The sequence below is a fragment of the Erpetoichthys calabaricus genome, chromosome 8, assembly GCF_900747795.2.
Source record: "Erpetoichthys calabaricus chromosome 8, fErpCal1.3, whole genome shotgun sequence".
Taxonomy (NCBI): domain Eukaryota; kingdom Metazoa; phylum Chordata; class Cladistia; order Polypteriformes; family Polypteridae; genus Erpetoichthys; species Erpetoichthys calabaricus.
In genome coordinates, this window is record NC_041401.2 from 29,835,269 (window position 1) to 29,860,475 (window position 25,207).

General features: G+C 38.8%; 1 protein-coding gene across 5 annotated transcripts in view; it reads right to left on the minus strand.

Annotated features, from left to right (window-relative positions):
* LOC114655426 (sodium-driven chloride bicarbonate exchanger-like) overlaps positions 1-25,207 on the minus strand; it is a 326,186-nt gene that overhangs the window by 54,687 nt on the left and 246,292 nt on the right. For all 5 annotated transcript variants that reach the window (XM_051930577.1, XM_028806403.2, XM_028806404.2 and 2 more), the window contains 6 exons: positions 21,546-21,692; positions 16,943-17,043; positions 7,663-7,837; positions 7,276-7,409; positions 5,588-5,833; positions 502-607 (listed from right to left, as the gene is read on the minus strand). In XM_051930577.1, the coding sequence (XP_051786537.1) occupies positions 502-607; positions 5,588-5,833; positions 7,276-7,409; positions 7,663-7,837; positions 16,943-17,043; positions 21,546-21,692 (909 nt within the window). The remainder of the gene's footprint in view (positions 1-501; positions 608-5,587; positions 5,834-7,275; positions 7,410-7,662; positions 7,838-16,942; positions 17,044-21,545; positions 21,693-25,207) is intronic.

Below are 25,207 nucleotides of genomic sequence, written 5' to 3' on the forward strand. Positions count from 1 at the left end.
GCGTACTGCTAGTTTGACTTTGTTTTGAATGAGCGGTTGCTCATGGAGTCCAAAATGAAGCACATTACCTGCGTTGTGAGGGAGCGTCAGTTACTTTAATGGAATAGGTTAAGTACAGATGGATGGCTGGAAATGTTCTCTAGTCAGTCAGTCATTGTCCAACCAGCTATATCGTAACACAGGATCATGGGGGTCTGCTGGAGCCAATCCCAGCCAGCACAGGGTGCAAGGCAGGAACAAACCCCAGGCAGGGCGCCAGCCCACCGCAGGGCACACGCACACACACCCACACACCAAGCACACATTAGGGACAATTTAGGACCGCCAATGCACATAACCTGCATGTCTTTGAACAGTGGGTGGAAACCGGAGTACCCAGAGGAAACCCACGCAGACATGGGGAGAACATGCAAACACCACGCAGGGAGGACCCAGTTGTTCCTAAATGGTAAGGGTGGCACATTTGCAGTCAGAATGTAAGTGAAGGCAACTATGACTTACGTGAACATCCAGAGATCCCCAGGATACATTAGACACCGTTATGTTTTGCATGTCCCAGTACTGTAAAGTTTTATTGCTTGGATTTGGGGGCTCTACACATACACACCTACAAAAGACAGAAATGAAAAATAAGGTTATAACAAAACAGGATTGAGATGAGACCTGAACTTTTGTAGGACAATGCCATTCAGAGTAAGAACTATCACAATAGGACACAGTAGCCCTGCTATTTACATGCTTATTTGCTCAAGCACATTATAGTGAATAAGATAGAGATCAATCAAGGATATAATTGTGATAACATCCCATTGTTTCATTCTTAACACCGTTTTCTATTTATACATTTCAGAATGTCAATAATGAAATGCTATCCAACATAAACACGTTGGTCTCTCATAAGAAAACGGTTATGAACTGCTAATTGTCTTTAAAGTATGGTTAGCGGTGAGGTTTCACAATTACAGAGCCCTCTGTTCAAACCTCAGTCAGGGTCACAGTTTGTTAGCATTTTCTCTGCACGATTCCCTTCTGCATCTACAACACAACTTATTATTTCCCAAACCTGCTTATTCGAAGACAGCGTCACTGAATCCTTGCGATACAAGGGCAGGCCAGTTTATCATAGGACCCATTCACATACACACAAACACCCACAACCACACTCATGTCGTATCTTCTACACTCATGGTAGTGCACTGAGGCCCTCTTCAGTACTCCTTATTCAGCTCTGACTGTATGGCCAGACCCAGCTTCAGCAACACCATCGTACATTCAATCACCAACAGTGATGATGGGACTTACAGAGAAAAGATCAAACCTGCTGACATAATGGTGACAGGAGAACAACCTGACCCTTAATGTCAGCAAAAACAAGATGCAGGTCAGAGACTTAATGAAGCAGAAAACGAGTGTCACTCAACATCATGCTGCTGAGATGATGAGCAGCTTTAAATTTCTTGGAATAACCATCACTGATAAAGAAAGGTGGCTACAACAGCTAAAGTCAAGAAGGCTCATCAACAATTCTATTTCCTCAGATGAGAGTGTGTACTTTTCCATCTGCTCTCAGTAACTTTAATAGGTGCACAGTGGAGTCCATTTTCACTGACTGCACAGCCTTCTGGCACAGGAGCTGCTAGGTTAAGGACCCCAAAGTGCTGCAGAGGATGGTGAAGTTGGCACAAAATACGTCCGGAAACCAGGTACCTTCTATTCAGGACATTTACATCAGACAGTGCCTTAGAATGGCACACAGGATTATTAAACACCTCAGCCGTCCTGCACTGTCGCTTTTCTCACTTCAGGCAAACTGGGCAGGAGACTCGCACCAGTAGACTCAGGGACAGTTTCTATCCACAAGTCATAAGAAAACTAAACAGCCATCATAATAACAAACAATGTAAGTCATCCTTCATATTTATACTGAATTTCCCATGGGATTAATAAAGTTTTTCTTATCTCAGCACTTCATCTCATCTACAGTATGTACTGTATATACTGTAAATAACTCACAATACCCTTGTCTGTCTTTTGAAATTTTTGGCTTCATTTGATGTTATTTATCCGTTTTGCACACTAAGGACCTTATTGCAAGTTCAGATCATTTCGAGTCTGTTTGTTTGTTGGCCAGTCATACAAAAATGCATAAGTGGATTTTCACTGAAATTTATAGGTTACATTTTATAGGCTGCCACTTGTTCAGCCTAAAATATAGGACATATGATAATGCAAAAAATTCATCGGGAAGAGTGGTTGTAATGGAGGGGGCAAAAAATACATCACTCCAGAACAGCCAAGTCAAAATGTATTTATTACTGTTGATACAATTTAAAATCTAGATTTTTAAGGCCTTTCAAGGCTTACATTGAGAAACGGTGTTGTATTTAGAGTGCACACAACCTAAACGTCATTATCACACCAAAACTATTCAGCTGGTGGTAATGAGATTGGCATATTGTTGTGGTTTGGATCTATTTACAGTAAGAGCTACATTCCAAGTCAGTGTTGCTTGATGAAATGATGAATTTGGGTTATGTGGTGTGAAGAGGGACTAACACAAAAATCACTGAAACTCTGTCTACCTAAAATGTTGTACTGTATTTATATTGTTGTTCAAGCAATTTAAAATGCAGGCTTCATGGAGTTTCAATACTTTCATTGGGGAGTAGTAACATGAGGATCAACCCCAAAAAATGCACACAGTGGATGTTCATGAAAGTTTGCACGTATATTATGGTAACACAACTTAAACTAAAGAGTTTTCATCCATCCATTATCCAAGCCGCTATATCCTAACTACAGGGTAATGGGGATCTGCTGGAGTCAATCCCAGCCAACACAGGGCACAAGGCAGGAAACAAACCCCGGGCAGGGCGCCAGCCCAATGCAGGGCACACACACACACCAAGCACACACTAGGGACAATTTAGGATCACCAATGTACCTAACCTGCATGTCTTTGGACTGTGGGAGAAAACCAGAGCACCCGGTGGAAACCTACGCAGACACGGGGAGAACATGCAAACTCCACGCAGGGAGGACCCAGGAATTGTGAATCTAGGCCACATCTTAGTGAACCTCCTAACTGTGAGGCAGCAGCGCTACCCACTGTGCCACCGTGCCATACAGAATTTATGAAGATTCAAAAGTTTCATCGTGAATAGAAGTTCAATAAAATGAGCAACACAGTTTTGCCCAGTTGACATGCTGTAACAATGATTCAATTATTCAACAAGCCATCCAGTTTATTAATATGGTATTAAACTTCGTGGTTCCAACCCAGCAAGAAATGACCACAATAATGGAATTCAAACACACACAAAAACAAACAAATTCTTGACTTGTGAGCTCAGACATATTGATAGTCATCAGTCAGGAAGAGTAGATGATGGATGGGATAGGATCATGTCAGCCAGCAATGATATAAGGGTCAACCTTTAAAAAAACATATAAATACATAGATATTTTCTGTCTTATCCTAACCCATAATAAAATATGCCCAAGTAGTCCCTGGTACTTTGGCTAGTAGTAAATAATTGTATGTACATGATACATTTGATTATTGGTGGCTTTTTTGGCTTTTGTTGCTTTTGTAAACTTGAACTTGAACATTCTTGTAAGGCCAATTTGCAATCAACAATTAACCTAACACACACATCTTTCTGAATAAGCTTTTCCCAGGGACATCTTAGTACATGATAATAGGTAGGGTAGCTATTTGTTCATAATATCAAAACAGCTTTAATATCAGTGGATAGGCATCACAAGTAAATATACAGATCGTTTTCAATACAATTTTAGAAGTATTAAAGGGTAAAATCAAGCAAGATGTTAATAGGTGGTCCACCTTCCAGCTCACCATAGCAGACATAATTAATACTTTCGAAATGAAAAGCACTCCTAAGCTGCTATATCAATTCCAGAACATCCCTATATACATGAACAAATCATTCCTTAGTAAATTGTACTCAATTATAATGTCATTCATCTGGAATTCAAACCATCAACGCATTCAAAGGGTGACTCTGCAAAGATCTACAGCAAAAGGCAGCATGGCAAATCATCTTTGGAAAATGGCAAATCAATTTGGAAATCACCTGAAACTCATGAATTCAAACTGGCCTGTTTGCAATGGAAAAAGTGCAAACGTAAGATCTTTAACAATAAAAAGATTTTTCTTTTAGAAGCTCTGTTAACCAAAATTAAGCTCAGAAAAACAGCAAAGTGTTGCAGAACAAACAAGTCCCAATATATAATCTGGTAGGCAAAGTCAAAAAACAGAGCAAGGGTTCAAAATCCAGTACAATAAGTCATGCAGTGGAAAACACACTAGAATTCACCAACTCCATGAGTGCATTCAATGAACCGCAAGGGACTGTAGGTTTTCCTCAGCCTTTAAAAATGTGTGGTATATACAAAAAAAAAAAAAAGCAGACATAAAAGGGACATTTGAAACCCAGCCTGGGAGTTGGGCCTTGGATGAATCCTAACACACACATTTTGAGGTGTGAGTGAGAATAAACAGACCACCCAGAAGGACATGAATACAGGGAGAGCATGCAAACCATACATGACACGTGGGAGTCAAAAACAGGATCTGTAAGCCATCAGTGCTAAACACTGTGTCACCATTCCAACTATAATAAATGTATATAAATAATCAGATAACAATTTGTCTCACTGTTAGACAAATTGGTGAGTAGTCTGAGTATCAGTTTTTGTGTCCAAGACTGTGCCCTGCACCTACTGCCAGGAAATGCTATGTGTTCCTGCACTGGAAAGAGGAGGTTCAAAAATAAACATCTATCTATTTTCCATTGTATTCATTTTCTTCATGTACTTCTTTGCCTGTTGAACACCTTATTCTGTTTGCCAATGATGTACTTTGCAGTCAGCATTTGCTACTTTCAGTGTGTAGAAGAAGAATGTTCTCCTCAGCACCATGTATTTTGTGTGTTTAGTAAATTAGAATCTTTATAATAACTATTTTGTAACTTGCCAGTGAGAGACACTTTGGCTTATGAACTAACAAAAATATGTTATTCCAGGGTTCAGGAGAAATAGTGTCCAGATGAATAAAATGTAAGCTGTTTCTTGCTTTTCCCTTTCTCAGAGTGAATGTTTCAGGGACAAGGTCACAAGGCTGCAGAAAGTACATGTGGTTTATGCAAAGGCGTCTCTCCTGTGCTTAGCTTCCAAAACACAGATAATGCTTAGCTCAACAGACATATTGTTTAACTTTACTGTTTTGATAAGGATGTTCTTTCTGTCTTATTAATCATGAGATGCTGAAGTATAAAAAAAACCCTCCTGGCTTTTGATCAGGGTTCAATTGAGCTTTGCGGCAATAAGTTATACTCTTTTGAATCTCTACTTACTGCGACTCCGAATGAATAAATAAAGTGAATTGAGAAAATATTATCTGTCTGCTTTCCAGTGTGCCTTTTTCGTCCACAAGTGCCTTTCAAGTGCAATGTAATTTGTGATCCTGCTCCTTATGAAAGGTACTACAGCATATAAAATAGAACTTGATTGACTTGTTTATTTACTGAAGCTCCAATTTAACATTTACAAAGTTGCTACTTACGAATACTGCGTGAGTTTCTCAAGGTTGATATTCATGTTGAATGGGTATGTTTCTCCAAGATGAATTAATTTTTCTAAGGCCTCATAAATAAAAATAATACATATAAGAGCTGCAAAAGCTTCTTCTGTGAAACGGGTGATGTAACACACCAGGGAGCTGGCATCGGTGGCAACAAGGAGGATGCAAAGGAACGCTGTCCAGAGTCCGATGCAAGCTCTTAGGGACAAGTAGGACAGCCCGTAGTCTCTGAAAAGCAGAAAATCAGAATGAAGACTCCAACATTAAACTGCACGTGCGTAAAAATCAGACACTTGCATTAATACTTGATGGCACTTGATGGGAATCTGCCTCCTGTAAAGAATTCAATCACAGGCTATTTGTCCATTGACATGACACATACTGGGGTCTTAAAGGCCCCGTGTATAAGGTGAATGCTAAATAAAAATAATTGACAAGTGTTAATATGACATGGCACACTGCAGTTATCTGCAGTGACATCTAAAATATCAATTATTATTATTTTGGTTAGTAGAAATTCATGTTGCAATAGGTAGCTTTGAAAGAATGAGTCAATGAATGAGTTAATGAATGAATGGGTAACATTTTATGAAAAAATTCATCAATAACCCTTTGCAAACCATTTAGATTAGATACAGTAAAAAGATTTATAACAATGAATTATTTATAAAGAAGTAAAGAAACATTATATCCAGCAATATTTTAATGACTTATTAATGAAAGACATTATAAACTGTTGCCAATTTATACACTTTTATTTACTGACATTTACAACTATCTGAATGTTATTGAACTAATGATCTGTAAGCATTATGTAATGTTTTATAACCACAAGGGGGTACCACTGAGCCCAAACCACAGGCACAATATTACCGAACATAATTCCAGGTTCAAATTAAAGGTTTTTATTTACCACCAACACTTTTCTAATTAAATGCCAGCCAAAATACTCAAAACAAATCAATTCTGTTCCTCCTTCCCTCTCTAATTGAGTGTAACTTGCTGCCCACAAATTCTGACTCCTCTTTTAAACTGGACCCAGGACTGCTTCCAGTATCCTGGGATTGGTCATCTAGAGAACTTCCAGGTCAGATGTAAACCGGGATAGTCCTTCCCCAGCAGCGCCCCCTTGCAATACCCAAAGTCCCCGACAAGCAGGGCTGGCACAACTATAAAAGTGAATTAGGCATTCACCTAGAGCGCAGATCATAAGGGAGGGAAAAACTGAACAGTCGGTTGGTGCACTGAAAAGTTTGGCCTAGGGTGCAAAATAACCTAGCACTGGCACTGCAGACTGGGTTGTACTTCTAAACTCCAAGTCCCATGCCACACTGCAGGTATCTCAAGTGAATTTAGTCTGGAGGAACACTGTCACTTGTCATGTGGGGGACTGAACTGCTCCTAGCACTCCTGTTCACCCAGTCCACTTATCACCTTTCTCTCCGTGCCGGGATGAAGAATGTAATGTGTTCTGGCCAGGTCAAATCTCAACTCCCAGCTTCCACAATGGCCTCCTGTCCAGGCAAGAAATTATCCTCCATCATGGCCAGAATGCTTTTCCTTCCTCACAGGCACAGGACAAAAGTTGTCATAAAGTGTTAGCAAAAAGGACTCAATCTGGAGTTCCGAGTATCACCCACAAGCATTATAATGTGGAGAAGATGGCCTACCTGCAGAATTTGTACAGTATTTTTTCAAAGACAAGCACTGGTCCTGTGCTTCCTAAAATAGTGAGCGGCTGTCCTGCGAATAGTGAATAGGCAATTCCAGTCATGGAGGCTCCAAATAGTGACTCTATTGCACTCTGAAAAGAACAGAAACGCCAAGTCAGTCGCCTGTGCCCCGCATCTTTACATACACTGTGTGAGGAGGAAAGAAAAGATCAAATTAATGAAAGCAGAGTTATAAAGAATGCTCTGAGTTTGCCATACAGTAAGATGAAGCTTTTGTCATCTCATTCCTGCAAATCATTAACAACATTAATTAATTAATTAATTTTAAAAAAAGCTAACAAGAAGGCATGCTGGTTAATGTTTAAAGCGCATAGAAATGCTTACTATACGACCTTCAGTGGCTTCTCCCAGCAGCCCGCCAAATGTGATAACAGGTGACATGCACGCACAGTACAGAAACAGGAATGACGCCAGACACTGCAGACTGATGGCATCTGTGTAGTCCGATAGATAATGTGGAGCTTTTCTTTTGATATCCTGGAAAAAGCCACCAAAAATCCTGTAAAAAGGAAGACAAAGTGTGCAGAAATGGTTCTGTTAGTACAAAAGAAAAAGAAGGAAAGTCAACCTTTTTAGTTCAGGAAATGGATAAAAGATGGAGCTAAAACAGAGTATGTACAAGATGCTCATGTAAAGTGGAAATACAAATAAAAAAAACATGGAGAAAAGCCACATCATTCTGTCATCATCATGTAACTGTAGTAAAATTAAAGAGACCATGAACTTTAGTGAGGGTGGCGCAGTGTTTGCGTTGCTGCCTCATAATAAGAAGACCAGGTTTCACATCCCGGGTCTGGAGTTTGAATGTTCTCCCAGTGTCTATGTGGATTTCCTCAAACAGTCCAAAGACATGCAGGTTTAGTGGACTGGCGATGCTAAATTGGCTCTAATGCAGTGCTTCTCAAAAACAAAAAAAAAGAAAGAAAGCCATAAATGGCGGTATATTATGTCTTGTAACGTACGTGCAACACAAAGTGCTCTTCATTATAATATCTTTGTGTCAGTACATTCAAAACACTTAGGGAGACCCCCACACTTTTTACTCTAAGATCATAGCTAGGTTTATCATCACTCATTAAAACCCAATCCCCAGCTCTTGTGAAGATCATTGAGAAAAAAACAAAAAAGCTGAAGAAAACTGAGAGTACCGAATGTTGGCTGGGGCTATCACCTAACAGACAAGTTAGACAATGTACGCATGGTAACATTCAAGCGTGTTTGGCGACTTACTGTATATACTCGCAGATAAGTTCTCCCACGGATAAGTCCGGGCTTGATTTTACTGTATAATTTCTGGTAGAATCGGCGTTCTAAGCTTACAGATGGCTTAACGTCTATTACAGAGCTGATTGTGTGGCGATAGGGTACTTGGAGAAAGAAAAGGAAGGACAGGAATTGGGGGTTAGTACATTTGAAAGAGACAGTACTGCTGCAATAAATTATTTCATCGAAGGTCTTGCACGATGCAGCAAGCATCTTGCGTGAGGTAGGAACAATCTGTGGACGGGGCGCCAGTTTGTCATTATCACTGCGCCACTGTGTTCCCATGTTTAATACATGCTTTAATTCCTATCATCATGAAAATGATATCAAGTATACATCTCATTATTTAAATTATTCAGAGAGCTGTAATATCATGAATGTAATGGATTCTGTGTCCTGTTGGAGGAAGAGAAAGCCCATTTAAGAAGTACGTAGTGATTCACACACTTAGAGCACATAGAAGAACACATACAAAACAAAGCATTTAACGTGCTACTTTAGTTACGATGGTATTTGAGAAACTAGTAAATTAAACGATTTTAAGATGAACTTTATGATGTTCTACTTTAATGACAAAATAAACTACGTAATTAAAGTGGAAATTTCGAAATTAAAGTTGACATTTTGAGCTTTTTTTGCACTATGTCCCTATTTTTTTTCTTTTCTCTGTACCCTAATAAGCTTTCATATGACACTCAGACGGTGGGCTACGGCTCGCCTTTTCACGGCAACTTTGATATCTGACAACTTCATTTTTATTTCGGGCACTGTGCGACTGTGAACTTGAACTTTCGAGTTTCACCGACACTCTATGTCACTTGATCAACTTCCTTTTGTTGTTTATACCACTGTTTAAAACAACAAATAGTACATTTTTCCTTGCCTCCACTTGGTATTCACTGAAATTCTTCTATTTACCCCTGTGTTTTTGCCATTGTCTTTTCACAGAATGCTGAGCTTAAAGGCTATTTATATTGATTTTGCATATTCAAAGAGGCGTAATTCTCGGAGGAGTTAGGCAGTGGCAGCAGGTGCGTGTACATGTGTTACTTTTCACATTGACCGGAATTTATATAGCGGAAGAACGTGGAAGTTGGCTTACGCACAGATTTATGCATCTGGATTTTTTTTGTGTGTATGCACATTTCTGCTTTTGACTGTAATTTGTATGCTTTAATTTCACACTGTTATGTAAATTCAGTTATCTTTATTCTGGGATCATCCTGTAACATACTGTTGTGATGAATGTTCCTTGCTCAGTATTTTCTGAAGAGTAAATGATGCAATAGACAAGTTTTCTCATACCTGATTACTGACTCAAAAAGGTTCTATCAAACTTGTCCTGGTAGAGGATATGTTTCTTTCTTTAATTTATGTGTTTGATTTCTACCACAACACCCACTCAACCCACTTCTGAGTGATTTCTTCCAGTGTTCATTGTGTTTCAGCCACAACCACCCTGATACTGACTCAACTTGCTTGGTGATATTACCCACAAGTTATATTCGGGTTGAACATCTAATCTCCAAAATGAAAACGGCTCTCCATAGTGACTGACCTGGAAATCCTCTGCAGCTTATTTCCACAGGGAGATTCCATGCCTGCCATCCCCACCTCTGGCATTCAAGGATGAGTGCTTGGCACTTCCCACGCTTTCTTTAATGGGCTTCCTTCATTCTCTCCTCCCATAGTACAGTTCACTTAAGGATCACCACCTTTACTAGACCATAGAACTATATGTGGCCTGAGCATTAAGCTAAACAATCTTGTCAGAGTATTTCACTTGTTTCTTGAGACATACTCTCTTTTCCAAGTCAGCAGCCAGTGCCAGAACTCCTGTTCTGATTGACGTTCTGCTAGAGATTTCTCCTGATTTGAAAAATCTGATGAATCTGGACCTTTTGATTTTGGTGTTGTTTCTACTTTTCTTCTTCTCTCCTCCAGGCCTAAAACCACTCCAGCCAAGATCTGGTCATGCCTTCACCTGACCTTCCCATCAATAAGGCTCCACTAACAGGCTGATAGTATGTGGCATAACTTGAACTCTGCCTCAGCCCACACTGATGTAGATTTACTGGCTTGGGTAGGACATCAGATGTAGAAAATAATAAGAATTTTATTTGATTCTTCTCCATCTCCCACACGTTCTTCCGGTCCAGAGATCTTCCTTGGACGCCATTCTAGCGTGTCCTGCTTCCTTGCTGCTTATTGATGCTGCCCTAACAACAGAGAACTTAGAGAGAGAGAGAGACACGATCCACCTGGATGTAAAAAACACCATCTTCTGCTCTGACACAGATGTTACTTTTATCATTACAGAAAGTATTATTTTAGCTTTCTAATTTTGAAATAATGGTACATTTTGTTTAGGGCTTTACATCCAGAAATTTACTATTGTGTACAATTTTATATCATTTATTTCATGTAGTTCATTTTCTATTATTCTACTTTTAATAAATAGTGCTTTGCTTTTATATTTCTATACTTTCTGTACACCTTGAGTGATTGAAATAATAAAGTACATACATGACAGCTTGTGTGGGGACAATCAGCACTTTCTTTCCCACAAGGTTAGGGGGCTGAGGGGATGGCTCAACAGAGGACTGCATGGTGGTTTCATGAGTCAGATAGTTTTAAATTTTTTTATGTGTTGGTCTTTAGCCCCGTTCTAGGTTTTAAGGTCCCAATATGTTTTTTTCATGTGGCAGATATTAATATCTGCCATTTACTTGTATTCTGGAGTTCATGATCAGGTACTAAGAATTATTTTGTATCATTTTCATTGCCGTATTGGATGTAACAGAACAAGATGCAGAGGACAGAAAGATATGGAAGAAGATGATCCGCTGTGGTAACCCCTAAAGGGAGCAGCTGAATGAAGAAGAAGATTGTTTCTCCTGTGACACTGGCATTTTGTGCCACTGTCATCAACATCAAGGCATGACGACTGTTGCTAAGGAGTGCAGTTCTTGAGATTGTCATTGGAGCGCCACTAAAAAGACTGGCATGTTAGATGTATCAACATTCAAATTTTGTGGATAAATACATAAAAACTCTTTGTGCTTGTGTAGACTAGAGCTACTTAGATTCTGTAGGTCCTCAGTTTTTGCTTCTGTTTTTTATTTTGATTTTTAGCTTACCATTTTTGATCATGAGAAACATAGGCTTGATTAATGTTTCCTCTTCTGGTCACCTCCACTTATTCTGTTTGCTTTTCCTAGTGTGAGATATAACAGGTGAGTGTAACACATCATGGGTTGGTGAGTGGCGTTGTCCAATGTGTATCAGCTTCTAGGAGATTAAATTATTCTTGGGGATTAAGGTGTACCAGCCTTTAGGTATAGGTTATATCTGAGGACATGGTGAGGGCGCATCAGCCTTTATGTGTCTAGGTAGGTAATTGTCAGGGACCAGGGTGCATCATGTGGAGTACTGAGGAGTGATAGGCTGTGAAGGCATCACTCATAATCAGTGCTTAATGGAGCAGGGGGCTCTGGGCGAGTGTGTTACGTTTAGGTTACAAGAGTAGGCCAATCCAATAACAGACTTGGTAAGTCCCACTTACACCATATTAATGCTCATTTGTGGGGATACAGTTTGAGAAAACAAATATAGATAAACAGTAATTGTATTGTAGATAGATAGATAGATAGATAGAGGGGCGGCACGGTGGCGCAGTGGGTAGCGCTGCTGCCTCGCAGTTGGGACACCTGGGGACCTGGGTTTGCTTCCCGGGTCCTCCCTGCGTGGAGTTTGCATGTTCTCCCCGTGTCTGCGTGGGTTTCCTCCGGGCGCTCCGGTTTCCTCCCACAGTCCAAAGACATGCTGGTTAGGTGAATTGGCGATTCTAAATTGGCCCTAGTGTGTGCTTGGTGTGTGGGTGTGTTTGTGTGTGTCCTGCGGTGGGTTGGCACCCTACCCGGGATTGGTTCCTGCCTTGTGCCCTGTGTTGGCTGGGATTGGCTCCAGCAGACCCCCGTGACCCTGTGTTCGGATTCAGCGGGTTGGAAAATGGATGGATAGATAGATAGATAGATAGATAGATAGATAGATAGATAGATAGATAGATAGATAGATAGATAGATAGATAGATAGATAGATAGATAGATAGATCAGAGTCAACAGTGCTAACCACAATGTCACCCCTGACTAGTCTACTATTACCCCTTAAATTATATATTACACTATTACCCCTTAAATTATATATTACATTGCTAAAAATATAAAAATCCAACACTGCTCATTTGGTAGTTGAGCTCCTGTGCACTCATCATTCAAAGCTTTTTTTTCCCATTTATGTTGTGTCTCCTTACTGAAATTTCATTATCTTACAAAGCAAAGTGACGGAAAATAAGACAGCTAAATGGTGACAGAATAGTGTAAGAAAACAAAGCACTTAGCAGGTGAAAACGACAGTGATACTATGTGAGAAATGTGTGATATTTGTTGCTAAGTGAATAATTGAGAGAATAAATAAACAAGCAATGTCTGGAACAGAATGTGGCAATCATACATTTTAATAAGGCATGGACCACTGGCATACAGCCTTCCTTATCCACTTATTACAATCTTACCTGACCTCAAGTTTAAACAAAGTGATTAAACAAGTATATTTAGAATATACAAAAATAAAAGGGCATACAAATAAATAATATCATCTGAGACCTCATGTAAACATCTAATCCATTAACTGATTAATTTCCCTAAACTCCTTATCCAAACTGGGAGTTGCTGGAAGTCACTGCCTGTCCTAACACCACTGATCACATGTATGCCTACACCCAGGCTCATTCATTCGTACCTGGACACATCAGTGCTACCAGTACCTAGCAGGCACTCCTCTGGGATGTGGAGGATATTACAAACTGGAGGAACATTTGAAAATGAACTTAAGATACCCTAAAATGCACCCAGCAGTTTAGACAGTGGAAGCTAATTTTAAGAAATACACATTAAGGTATCTGTAATACATTTCATGATATATGACAGTATAGTCTCAGATATCTCAAAGTAGCTTTCTGCATCATTAAAATATATGAAATGTATTTTGTAAAACCTCACATTGATTCCCTATGCATTTTTAAATAATTGAAATATAATTAAAGGAGACCCGGGTTCGCTTCCTGGGTCCTCCCTGCGTGGAGTTTGCATGTTCTCCCCATGTCTGTTACTTAAAAATGATCAAGATATTTTTAAATACAATTCACACATCATTAATTGTATTTAAAATCTCTCAAAATAATAATAAAATATCTTTAAACAACTGTCTTTCTTTTATAAACATAACTTAAAATGCACTTTGGATTTCTTGAAATACATTTTGAGATATGTCATTTTAAGGTATCACACAGTGAATTTGTGATGCCTAAAGTTTCTTTTAAATAGATAGATAGATAGATTTGAATGGCACTATATAATAGATAGATAGATAAATACATTTCAGATATCCTGAAATAGATATATTATCAGATATGCATATTTTAATTGGATCTAATATGTTAAACTTTTGCTTTATATCAATTTTAAGATACAGTGACTATAAAATGTATTTACATCTTTGGAAGTTTCCCCATTTTGTTGCTGTACAACACTGAATCACAGTGACCTTAATTTGATATCTTGGGCAGTGATCAACAGAAAAGAGCCGTTAATGTCAAAGTGAAAACAGATGTCTGTAAAGCAGTCTAATTTACAAATATAAAACACAAAATAACGGATCACATAAGTATTCACCCCCTTTAAGTCAGTATTTAGTAGCTGCAGCTTCAGCAGCCATGACAGCCTTGAGTCTGTGTGCCTAGGTCTCTCTCTTTCTGTATTTCAGATTTCCTCATCTGGATTCCGGCATTTTTCCTCATCGTTCTTTGTAATCTGCTCAGGCTCTGTCAGGCTTCATGGTGATTGTGAGTGAGGAACCTTTGTCAAGTCCAGCCACAAATTGTCATTTGGACTAAGATCTGAGCTCTCACTCTGAGATTTCGGGACATTGGCATTGTTGTTTTAAGCCATTCCTGTGTGGCTTTGGTTTTATGCATTGGGCTTGCTGTCTTGCTGGAATACAAACTTTCTTCAAAGGTGCAGGTTTCTTGTAAAGTGCCTTATGTTTTACTCCAAGATTTTTGTGTGTTTTGCTGCTTTCATTTTACCCTCATTGAGTCTTCCAGAATCTGCTTCAGAGAAGCATCCATACAGCATGATGTTGCCACCACCATCCTTCACGGCAAGGATAGTCTGTTTTTGATAATGTGCTGTTTTCAAACAAGGCATTCAGTCTGAAGGCCAAAAATGCTCAATTTTGGTTTCATCAGACCAAAGAACCTTCTTCAGCTGACTTCTGAGACTTTTATATGCCTTCTGGCAACCTCTAGCTGTGATGTCCTGTGTGCTTTATGTCTTTGCCATTCTCTCATAAAGCTGTGACTAGTAAAGCACCCAGTTGTTGTCTACACAGTCTCTCCAATTTAAGTCACTGTAGCTAGTAACTTTTCTGAAGTCTCTTGGTGGCCTTCCTTACTCACCTTCTTCTTGCACAAACACTCATTTTCTGTGGACAGTCTGCTCTAGCAGATTCATTGCTGTACTGTGCCATACACTTTCCATTTCTTAATGATTGATTTAACTGGACTCTGATTGACATCCAGCAAGTTAGATATTTTCTTGTCCGCATACCTTGACTTGTGCTTTTCAATCCCCTTTTCCTTGAGTTGCTTGGAATGTTCTTTTGTCTTCATTGTGGGGGTTAGGCCACCATACTAACTCCCCACAAGTTGGCCCTTTCACATTTAGGTGCATTTAGACTACAATCTGGTAGCCTCCTTAGCGTTATATTGTTTCTTGAAAAACCATGTAAAAAGCGTTGCATTTTTTGGCTTGAAAAACTACATATTTATTAAATCTGTTCTTACTACTGTAAAATGTGTAAAACACTAAAAGTACAAAGTCAGAAGTGTAGAAAGTATAATAATGATATAAATAATAATAATAATAATGAATAAAAATAATGCTGATATCATATATACTGTCAAATTGTGTCATTTGTGTGGTATATCTTGAAGCACAGTGAAATACACAATCCAATGTCACACCAGGACAATAGTAGCATGATTCCTTGCAGATTTTTTTTCCAGACTGATCAGCTTTTGAACAGCACACTGCACATATGCAATTGACACGAGCGTCACTTTCGGATTCATCAGAATCATTTTCGATTTCACTGTCTGTTTCAGTTTCACTGCCTGAAAACAGATTCACTTTGTCATCACTGCTCATATCACTGTCAAGAGTGTGCAACACCTGCTGAAAAACGCTTCTTACAAGACTCCATTATGAGACTAAGAGAAGAAGTGTCTGCACCGTAGCCTGGATAACGCTCAGGCCTGTCGCTTACACAAGACACGCTTATATAATTTCCCAAGCAACGCTCTGCATTTATATCATTTCCCAAGCAACGCTCTGCACTAATGCTGTTGGCACTTTTACAGCCCGAGTAATCCTCAGGTCTAACGCATACGTGAGACACATCTATACAGTTGCCCATGTGACACTCGGGACTAACGCTTTTAGCAATGCTAAGGAGGTTACATACCCAGTCAGGTGACCCCCACTGAACTATGAACTAATTCTGTGACTTGTAAAGCCAATGGGCTGCACCAGTGAGGATTTAGGAGATTCATATGCAAGGGGTGAATACTTATGAGATCAGTTATTCTGTGTTTTATATTTGTGGTCAATTTAGACCGCTTTGCAGAAGTCTGTTTTCATTTTGACATTATAGTCTTTTTTGTTGATCAGGGTCAAAAAAGCCAAATTACACCCTCTATGACTCAGTGTTTTATAACAATAGCATGTGAAGACTTCTAAAGGGGGTGAATACTCTGTCATCTGTCACATTTTGTTTACAGTTGGCCTTTAGGTTAATTTTTCTTTATCATTCTTATTGTAGTTACTAAAATATCAGACTACTTTATCTCTTCCGACATATCCTGAAACAGAAGGTCATTTAATTATAATATACTGTCAAAGCTGTGTGTTTTTCTCAATTATTCTACTGAACTCCACAAGACCTTAGTCCTGGCAATGCAAGAAGACACAAAGATACCACAGCAGGTTGTTTCAGAGACTGATTTCTAGAAATAAGTGTTCATTTTTATAAAATAAAAATAAAATAAAATTGTATCATTTTCAGTTTTGTTTGCCTTTTATTTATATCTTCTAGCCAATGCTATTTGTAGCAATTCATGCATTGCACTGTAGTGATTTGATTTGCCACAAACATGAACACATTAGCTACACCATGGCTGCTAGCTTAAAGGACTCCAGAATATTTGCATTGTGTACAAACCTTCCAGTTCGCTGTAGCTCAGGGCCTCCATGCCCCCCAGGTTCTGCTGTCTCGCCATGTCCTGCCATACCATTTGGCACTGCAGGCATCTTACGCTTCTCCTGTTTTAATAAAAGAAAATGAAATCAGTGAATTGACCCATTATCATTTCCAAAGCAAGAACTTCCACATAGAACGGTACACAGAAACTGGCAAAAAATGTAACAGGAGTCAAAACAGTGCAGAAGACAGGTGCCTGAGCTGAGGGGATCTTCTTTAACACCATTGGGTCCTGGTGTCTGCTCTGCATGTTTATGACGTTTGGTTTTGTTTTTGGAGGGTAAGTTTGGTATTTTTCAAGTTAGCTTTTCACAATTATGGCATATTTATAGATTTGCCATGGGAAACTGTGTTCTTAAATGGAGCATTTTTTTACATATTTTAGGAAATAATAACCAGTTTTTTGTGGTTTTAAATGTAGTCAAAAGGTCCTTCGTTAGAAACAAAAGCCTTAAAAATTACTGAATATGTCATTTTTTATACAAAGAGTATTGACCCTGCATTCTGAGATTTCACCCATATCGTAAAACAACATATCCTTGTTGATTTTAGGAAAAAAAAATATTTTTTTGAGATTCTGCTATTTATTTAATTGTAGGATTGTTGTTTCTTGTTGTAGTGGACCTACATAAAATGTCAATTGTTTTTGTTCAATGTTTATTAAGTATTGCATTTGTCTGTTCTTTTTCTTTGTATATTTGAATATATATATATATATATATATATATATATATATATATATATATATATATATATATATATATATATATATCTTGTCACACACGTGCGCATGGGAGGCAGCTAAAGGGCTTGAGTAAGGGCAATTCCAATTCAGACCAGGATGTGACAGAGTGCACTGACTCTTTTTCTCCCTTTCCTGCAGACCAGTCACGGGAGATTCCACCTGGTCCTCTTGACATCACTTCCGGGACTGAGCCTATGGAAGAAGACCTTGCCGGCTCCGGCACCTGTGATGTCACGTCCGGGCTCAAGCCTATGGTTGAAGACCCTCATGAGCCCGACCCCTTTGACCTCACTTCCTGTCTTGCCCTTTAAAAGCCTCCACCTTTTTCCTATTCCCTCAGTTCTGTTTTGGACTCGGTTTTGTGCACATCAGTGCTGTATTCACTTTTTCAACATTGCATCCAGGATACCAATTATACAGGTGGCTGCCCCAAACCTTGCTATGGCTCTGTGTGGAGTTTGTAACAATATATATATAAATATATATATATATATTTATATATACTGTGTATATATATATTTATACTGCGGTGGGTTGGCACCCTGCCCAGGATTGGTTCCTGCCTTGTGCCCTGTGTTGGTTGGGATTGGCTCCAGCAGACCCCCGTGACCCTGTGTTCGGATTCAGTGGGTTGGAAAATGGATGGATGGATATATATATATTTATATATACTGTGTGTGTATATATATATATATATATATATATATAGTCACACGCGTATGCATAGGGTACAGTTTAAGTGTTTGGATGATTATAATCTTCCCCTGGAAAGCCAGAGGGCGCTCTCAACTAATGTCTTTTGTCTTCCTCTCTCTGCAGACTGAAAGACTGACAACCATGACACATCTAACATCACTTCCAGTTTCTGCCCGCCAGGACCCGCCTCTTCCTGCCAAGAACCTTTATCACCAGAAGCAACACCATCTTAACCAGTCTATCATGGAGACTCGCGTCGTCGTGACATTTCTTTTCCTTTACAACACGCCATACTTTGCGCTTTATTTGAATATATGGGGTTAGCGTTCAGGGTGTCCAGAAGATTTATTATCCCCTTTTATCTCTTTATTACAGAAGCCTAATAGGCAGGATTTCACAAATGTTGCTGACAGATGGAACAGCACAAACAAATGTTTGCCTTCAGTTTGCTATTTTATAATGTTTAATTATAATTTTATAATATTTCATGGTTAAGATAAGGAAGGCTGGGGTCCTCTTGGTGTTTTTTTCATGCAAAAAATTTATGATATTTGCCTTGGGACGTCATGCAAATATGTAACGGTATGGTTGTGACCCGTGTTCCTATAAGGAGTGGCCCTGTGGATTCACATTTTTTTCTTTTGAGCAACACATTTTTAAAACCAACATTTTTTGAGCACCAGTATTAGCAATGTATTTCTGAATATAGCCCAGAAACAATCTCACTTGTGATAATCTACGGTATTTCATATTTAATGTTAAATATTGAAAAATTACCTGAACTGATATAACAAACTTTTTTTTTTATAAAAAGTTTATTTCTATGCCCTGCGGTGGGCTGGTGCCCTGCCCGGGGTTTGTTTCCTGCCTTGCATCCTGTGTTGGCTGGGATTGGCTCCAGCAGACCCCCGTGACCCTGTAGTTAGGATATAGCAGGTTGGATAATGGATGGATGGAAGTTTATTTCTATTCAAAGTTTCACTGAATATTCAGAAAGTTTCTCTTCTGACCTTTTCTGTCATAAGCTGTAAACTCTATGAACATTAATAGGGCACCACCAGTTAGAAAATGTTATGTGTTTGCCGCTTGTCTGCCTGGTCTGCTTGTGTGTCCATACATGCCGTTTTGGAATAGACAAGTGATTGACAGCGGTACCTCTGAAGGCTTGACATCTAGTTTCTGGGGTAATTTGCATAAATCACACGAAAGGAGAGGGAGGATAGCAATTGGAGGAAAAAGACTGGCAAACTAGATAAACAGATTAGCATCTGCATTGGCCATGCAAAAGGAACTACAGCTACAAAGACCTTTCTAGATAGGTGAAGGTCAGCTTTCATCTACAGGGACAAATGGAATGGTGCAACACCGACTATGGAAACATTTTACATTTAAAAATTCAGATTCTTTTGTTGGCTGGCTTGTATGATTCATTATTTACCCTATGAGCCTGTTTAAACTTCATGCTCAGAACGCTTACACAAACGCATCATGGTGGCAACGCGTTTTCAGCATTCTTTTGACGAGTCTTCTGAGCACATTGTTAGAAATTAACATGATTCTTGTGAAAGAAGCAGCACCAGAAAAACATGGCTGGCATGTGTGTTCAAGATATGGTACGTGATGTCAGCATCGTTGTTTACCATCAACATGTGACGGCAAGCTGCAATGCAGCTCCAAAAGAATAAATTTGCATGCTTCGATGTTTGATAAATTGTTCAATGTGGTGAAGCAATTCATCAAACTTAAATGCTGACATGCAAATGTATTCATGATGCTTCTCTTCATCCATTTCTTACATAGGCAATACAAGTGTTGCATATTCCCCATCGTAATAATGCAATACATTTAAAGGTCTCATATACCATTTTCTGTGTCACTGACGCCATCCTTTTTTTTTTTTTTTTTGCAACTTTTCAACAGCATCAGAATGCAAAAATTTTTATTTTTAACATCTTTCTTTTCTCATCTCACAATACAGCAAAACAGGATGTTGTTTTCTACTCCAGATTTACTTAAAGTACATATAATACAAGTATAAATAGTACACTGCTTGCATAGCAGTAGCGTCCTCAAGCGCACTCGTAGGGTTAAGTATATCTTCGCAATTATAAAGGTTATTTTGTGTTGGGGAGGAAAAAAGTCATTGCTGTTTTCATCTTTGTGTCTTTCATTTTTAAATGTATATTATATTTTTCCTGACTTAGCTAAAATTGCATTGTAACTGTTTTTTTTACATATACTGTATATGAGTATTTAAAGTTGATTATATATTGAAATGAGGATGCACGGCACTTTGATTGGGAGTGATATTGGCCTATCCTTACAGTTTATAGGTCGGACTGCTTTTAGATAATTGGGTCCAATTCGTTACAATGTTCTGCAAAGAATTTGAAAAGAGTTTAATTCTCATCAAGTTTTACAAAAGCACAGCATCTAAGTAATTTCTAGATTTTGTTTTTATATTATTCATTAGACTAAATCCTTGTTCACATTCAGCTCTCTAGACCTGGAATGTGCCACAAATGTCCAAAATTGAAAATAAGTCTTTGCAGTGATCCTGTTGTTCAGTAAAAGTAGCCATATCTGAAAATGCCCTTACAGTTCCAGTTTCTAATTTTACCTTAATCAGTATCTTGAACCTTGTTTAGTAGTTCATTTAACACGGGTCTTTTTGTGAAGGACCATGTCAGATTTGAGCATGATCACCCACACATTCAGGTTAGAGGGAACATTGGTTATGATTGTAGTTGTTTTTTATGTTTCAACTGGCTATCCCCCCAGGGTAAATATTAAACACAGCTCCAAAATGTAATTCCTTTCCTGGTTAACTTGTGTCTATGTGGGTTTTGTCCATGTGCTTCAGTTTCTTCTCATATCAAATAAAATGTGAACATTAAATCAATTAGAAGGATGAAACTGAAAAGGAAGAAGGGTATTGTTTCCCTCTGGGACCCTTATGGTCTTATAGTTTTACCCTTCTGAAAGGAGAAATGAGAAAATAAATACATTATATGATTTAGGTTAAGGACAAGAACATTTCATCTCAAATGGCCATGTGTCCAGGTCACAGGAAAGTCTGGACCTCCAGTGCTAAGAAATCATGGGTAAACTTTAACTACATACCTGAGAAGGGACGTTTTTTGGTGGCTCTATTCTAATTGAAGGGTCCCACTCTCCAGGTGGAAGTACCATCACTTGATCGAGAAACTCATCAATTCCTGCAACCAGATCACTTCTGTCTTTTGCTTTGTAGGCAACATCATGAAACACCTGCAATGAAAGAAGAGGTTCGATGAGTGGAATTAGCTTTAAAAGCTCTAGTAGAAGGCCCATTCTCAACAAAAAGAAGAAAAAATAAAGAAACTTCATATTAAATGCACACCAAACACATTAGCTTAAATGAATGAATGGCCATTGCATAATTATGCAGAAACCATTTTGTCACAGAAGAAGGCCAGTGCTGGTAAAGCCCAGAAAGCAGCATTCTTCTTTTAACAGCTCTCTGTCAGGTGTTAATTGCTCAGTCTCACAGAAACGGATATGGAAATCGCCCGAGTAATGAAAAGCAATTATTTAACAGCGGGTGAGTGCAGGTTTGAGGTTGGAAACAAAATAAACAAATAAATTGCTCATCTCTCGAACTGAACATGCTAGTGGCACACACAAAGAACAAGCTGAATGCCATAACATTCATGATGACCTAACAAACGTGGAGTAATTGCAGGATTCAAACTGATTTAGAAGAACAAGTGTGTGCTGAAGCATTATGAGCAAGAATTACTTCAATCAGTCGAATTTTATATTAATAACATCTTTCACATCAAGCTTCATCACATGGCTGGCTGCTTTGGGTCCCTTGGGCTGCAGATTTCTGGCAGACAGAGCTTCAGATAAACACTAATGGCTACTGAGTAACAGACGTTTTGCTGGTTATTATACATCATCATTATAATTTGTGTTGTAAGGTGACACAGTGGCTTGGGTTCAAATCCCATCCTTGTGTCAACTGAGTTTTTATCTGCTGTTCCAAACCACACTCTAAAGACATATGTGTTGGGCAATTCTAAGTTGACATTTAGGGAGTCTAAACTGGTCCTGTGGGCATTTGTGCGAATGGGCCTTGCACAGGGGTTGGCTCCTTTCTAATTCCAGTGTTGCCTGAATAGGGTCCATTAAATGATCCTAAAGAGAGATTATTAATAGTATGTATGTTGAAAGGCAGTATTATGTCTTTGTTTTGTCTACTTTTAATGTTGCTGATCTTTTATTTTATCTTGCATATACTAATGTGATCAGATGCTCAGTTTATTAATTTTCTGGAGAGGAAAAGCACAAGTAAGAATTCTGCTGCATGAGTGAAATGCAACATGTAGAAGTGATGTGATATTAATCAACTTAGAAACATTCATGCTTTAATCTTTTACGGCTCATTTTAATGTAGAGACTTTTTATAGCAAACACCACGACACAACACTTTAAGAGTGCAGATACATGCTGTATACAACAAATAGTTAATGATTATTTCACATCTGAAGCACAAGCAGGTTAAGTGACTACTCAGGGTCACACATCGGATCATAGATGGCGATTAAACTGGAAACCTTACAGTGTAAAGGCCGTCACATTGACTACGCAAAATCCAGTGATATTGTACATTCCACCTACACAAAGGCACAGTTTTTAAGTAGCTTTGTATACAATTTGCCCTGTGAATGGATCTGTACCCTGCCAGCGTTCAGAAACTGCCTTGTTCAAAATAGCTTCGTCTTAAACTGGATGACATTAACTACATCTCATCTCTTCACCTTCCTTTGTGTTTTTATTATATTTCCTTGCTTTCTTATTGCAGTTTTGTTTCTGTTCTGATTATGCCCCAGTCTCTTACCTCCAGTTTTGTCTTTTCTTCTGAAAGAGTGAGAACGGCTAATAAAAGGTGTCATTTTGCTTGACTTCTCATAACATGTTCTGTACTAAGTTCAAGGTTTATGTGTAACCCAACCATGAAATCTGACCAAAAATGTTAAAAAAAACAATTCTATTGAATCCTAAATCTGGATGCATGAAACTCCAAGGGAACCTAAAGCTTTGCAATTTAAAGTAAATGTGGACACTGGAAATTCCAAGGGACCCATTCCGATCTAATGTTAGTAAATCTGGATGCTCAAAACTACAAGGGAGAAGCCTCCCTGCTTAAACCCATTCGCCAACCCCTACCCATCCCCGGTTTCTGAGATTCTCCAATATAATTTAAGTAAATAAATTTGGATGCTCAAAAGTCCAAGGAATCTCCCCATTACTTTGTGATCTAATGTAAGTACAGTAATCCCTCCTCCATCGCGGGGGTTGCGTTCCAGACCCCCCCGCGAAAGGTGAAAATCCGCGATGTAGAAACCATATGTTTATATGGTTATTTTTATATTGTCATGCTTGGGTCACAGATTTGCGCAGAAACACAGGAGGTTGTAGAGAGACAGGAACGTTATTCAAACACTGCAAACAAACATTTGTCTCTTTTTCAAAAGTTTAAACTGTGCTCCATGACAAGACAGAGATAACAGTTCTGTCTCACAATTAAAAGAATGCAAACATATCTTCCTCTTCAAAGGAGTGCGCGTCAGGAGCAGAGACTGTCAGAAAGAGAGAGGAAAGCAAACAAATCAATAGGGCTGTTTGGCTTTTAAGTATGCGAAGCACCGCGACACAAAGCTGTTGAAGGCGGCAGCTCACACCCCCTCTGTCAGGAGCAGAGAAAGAGAGAGAGAGAGAGAGAGAGACAGAGAAAAACAAATAAGCAAAAATCAATATGTGCCCTTCGAGCTTTTAAGTATGCGAAGCACCGTGCAGCATGTCACTTCACGAAGCAGCTGCACAGAAGGGAGCAACATGAACATAATCTTTCAGCATTTTTAGACGAGCGTCCGTATCATTGGTGATATATAAAGAAGGTAGATTCACCAGCGTTTGTGTGTCAGCTTTTATCCTTCCACAGAGAATGTCCAGTTCCATTGCCACAAAACACCACTCACATCTACAGTTATTCCCAGTTTTAAATAAAAACTAACAGCGTCAGATCCCTAGGGCGGTAGTATGTATCGTGATCATGACTGAGAGAATAAAAGTGAAAAAGAACGGTAACTTTTACAAGTGCTATAAATGTACACCATCTGTTACAGACGCAAACCAAATGTATGTGTGTACTGTATAATATTAACAATAAGAGCAGCTCACTACTGAAAATGGCAAATACAGGAGGCAGTCAGAATTGAACCGGGGACTCTTGATTACAAGTCAGCAGATCTTACTGCTGTGCCATGGAAGCTGTTGTATCGTCCCTAAACCTTTTGTGAAAGTGTTTATTTGATCTTTGGACTTCAGGCTTCACACATTACATAGTTTATGCCAACATTTTGTCATTTACTACTAAAATATGAAAAACGTTTCTGTTTTAACAATGTGTTTACATAAATTATTGTAGAAACGGAACACACATGAAATGCATTTGTTCCAAAAAACGATCTATTATTTCCACTCTAAAACTCCAGCACGTCACTCCCAGATAATCAAGGCATGAGCTGGGAGAACTTTGTGCACGGTCTGTTGTAGTATAGTAGGCTGCTTGCTGCTTGTCTTTATCTGCACATTTACAGGACAAAAGACGCTGACGGAGAGGTGCGATGGGATTTAAGGTGGGCCAGATCTACGAGTTTTTTTGTAGGCTCTGGTAATTCTAGTGTTAAGGACTTGGGTATTATGGTTTCATTATATTTAATTTTTTTCTGTGATCT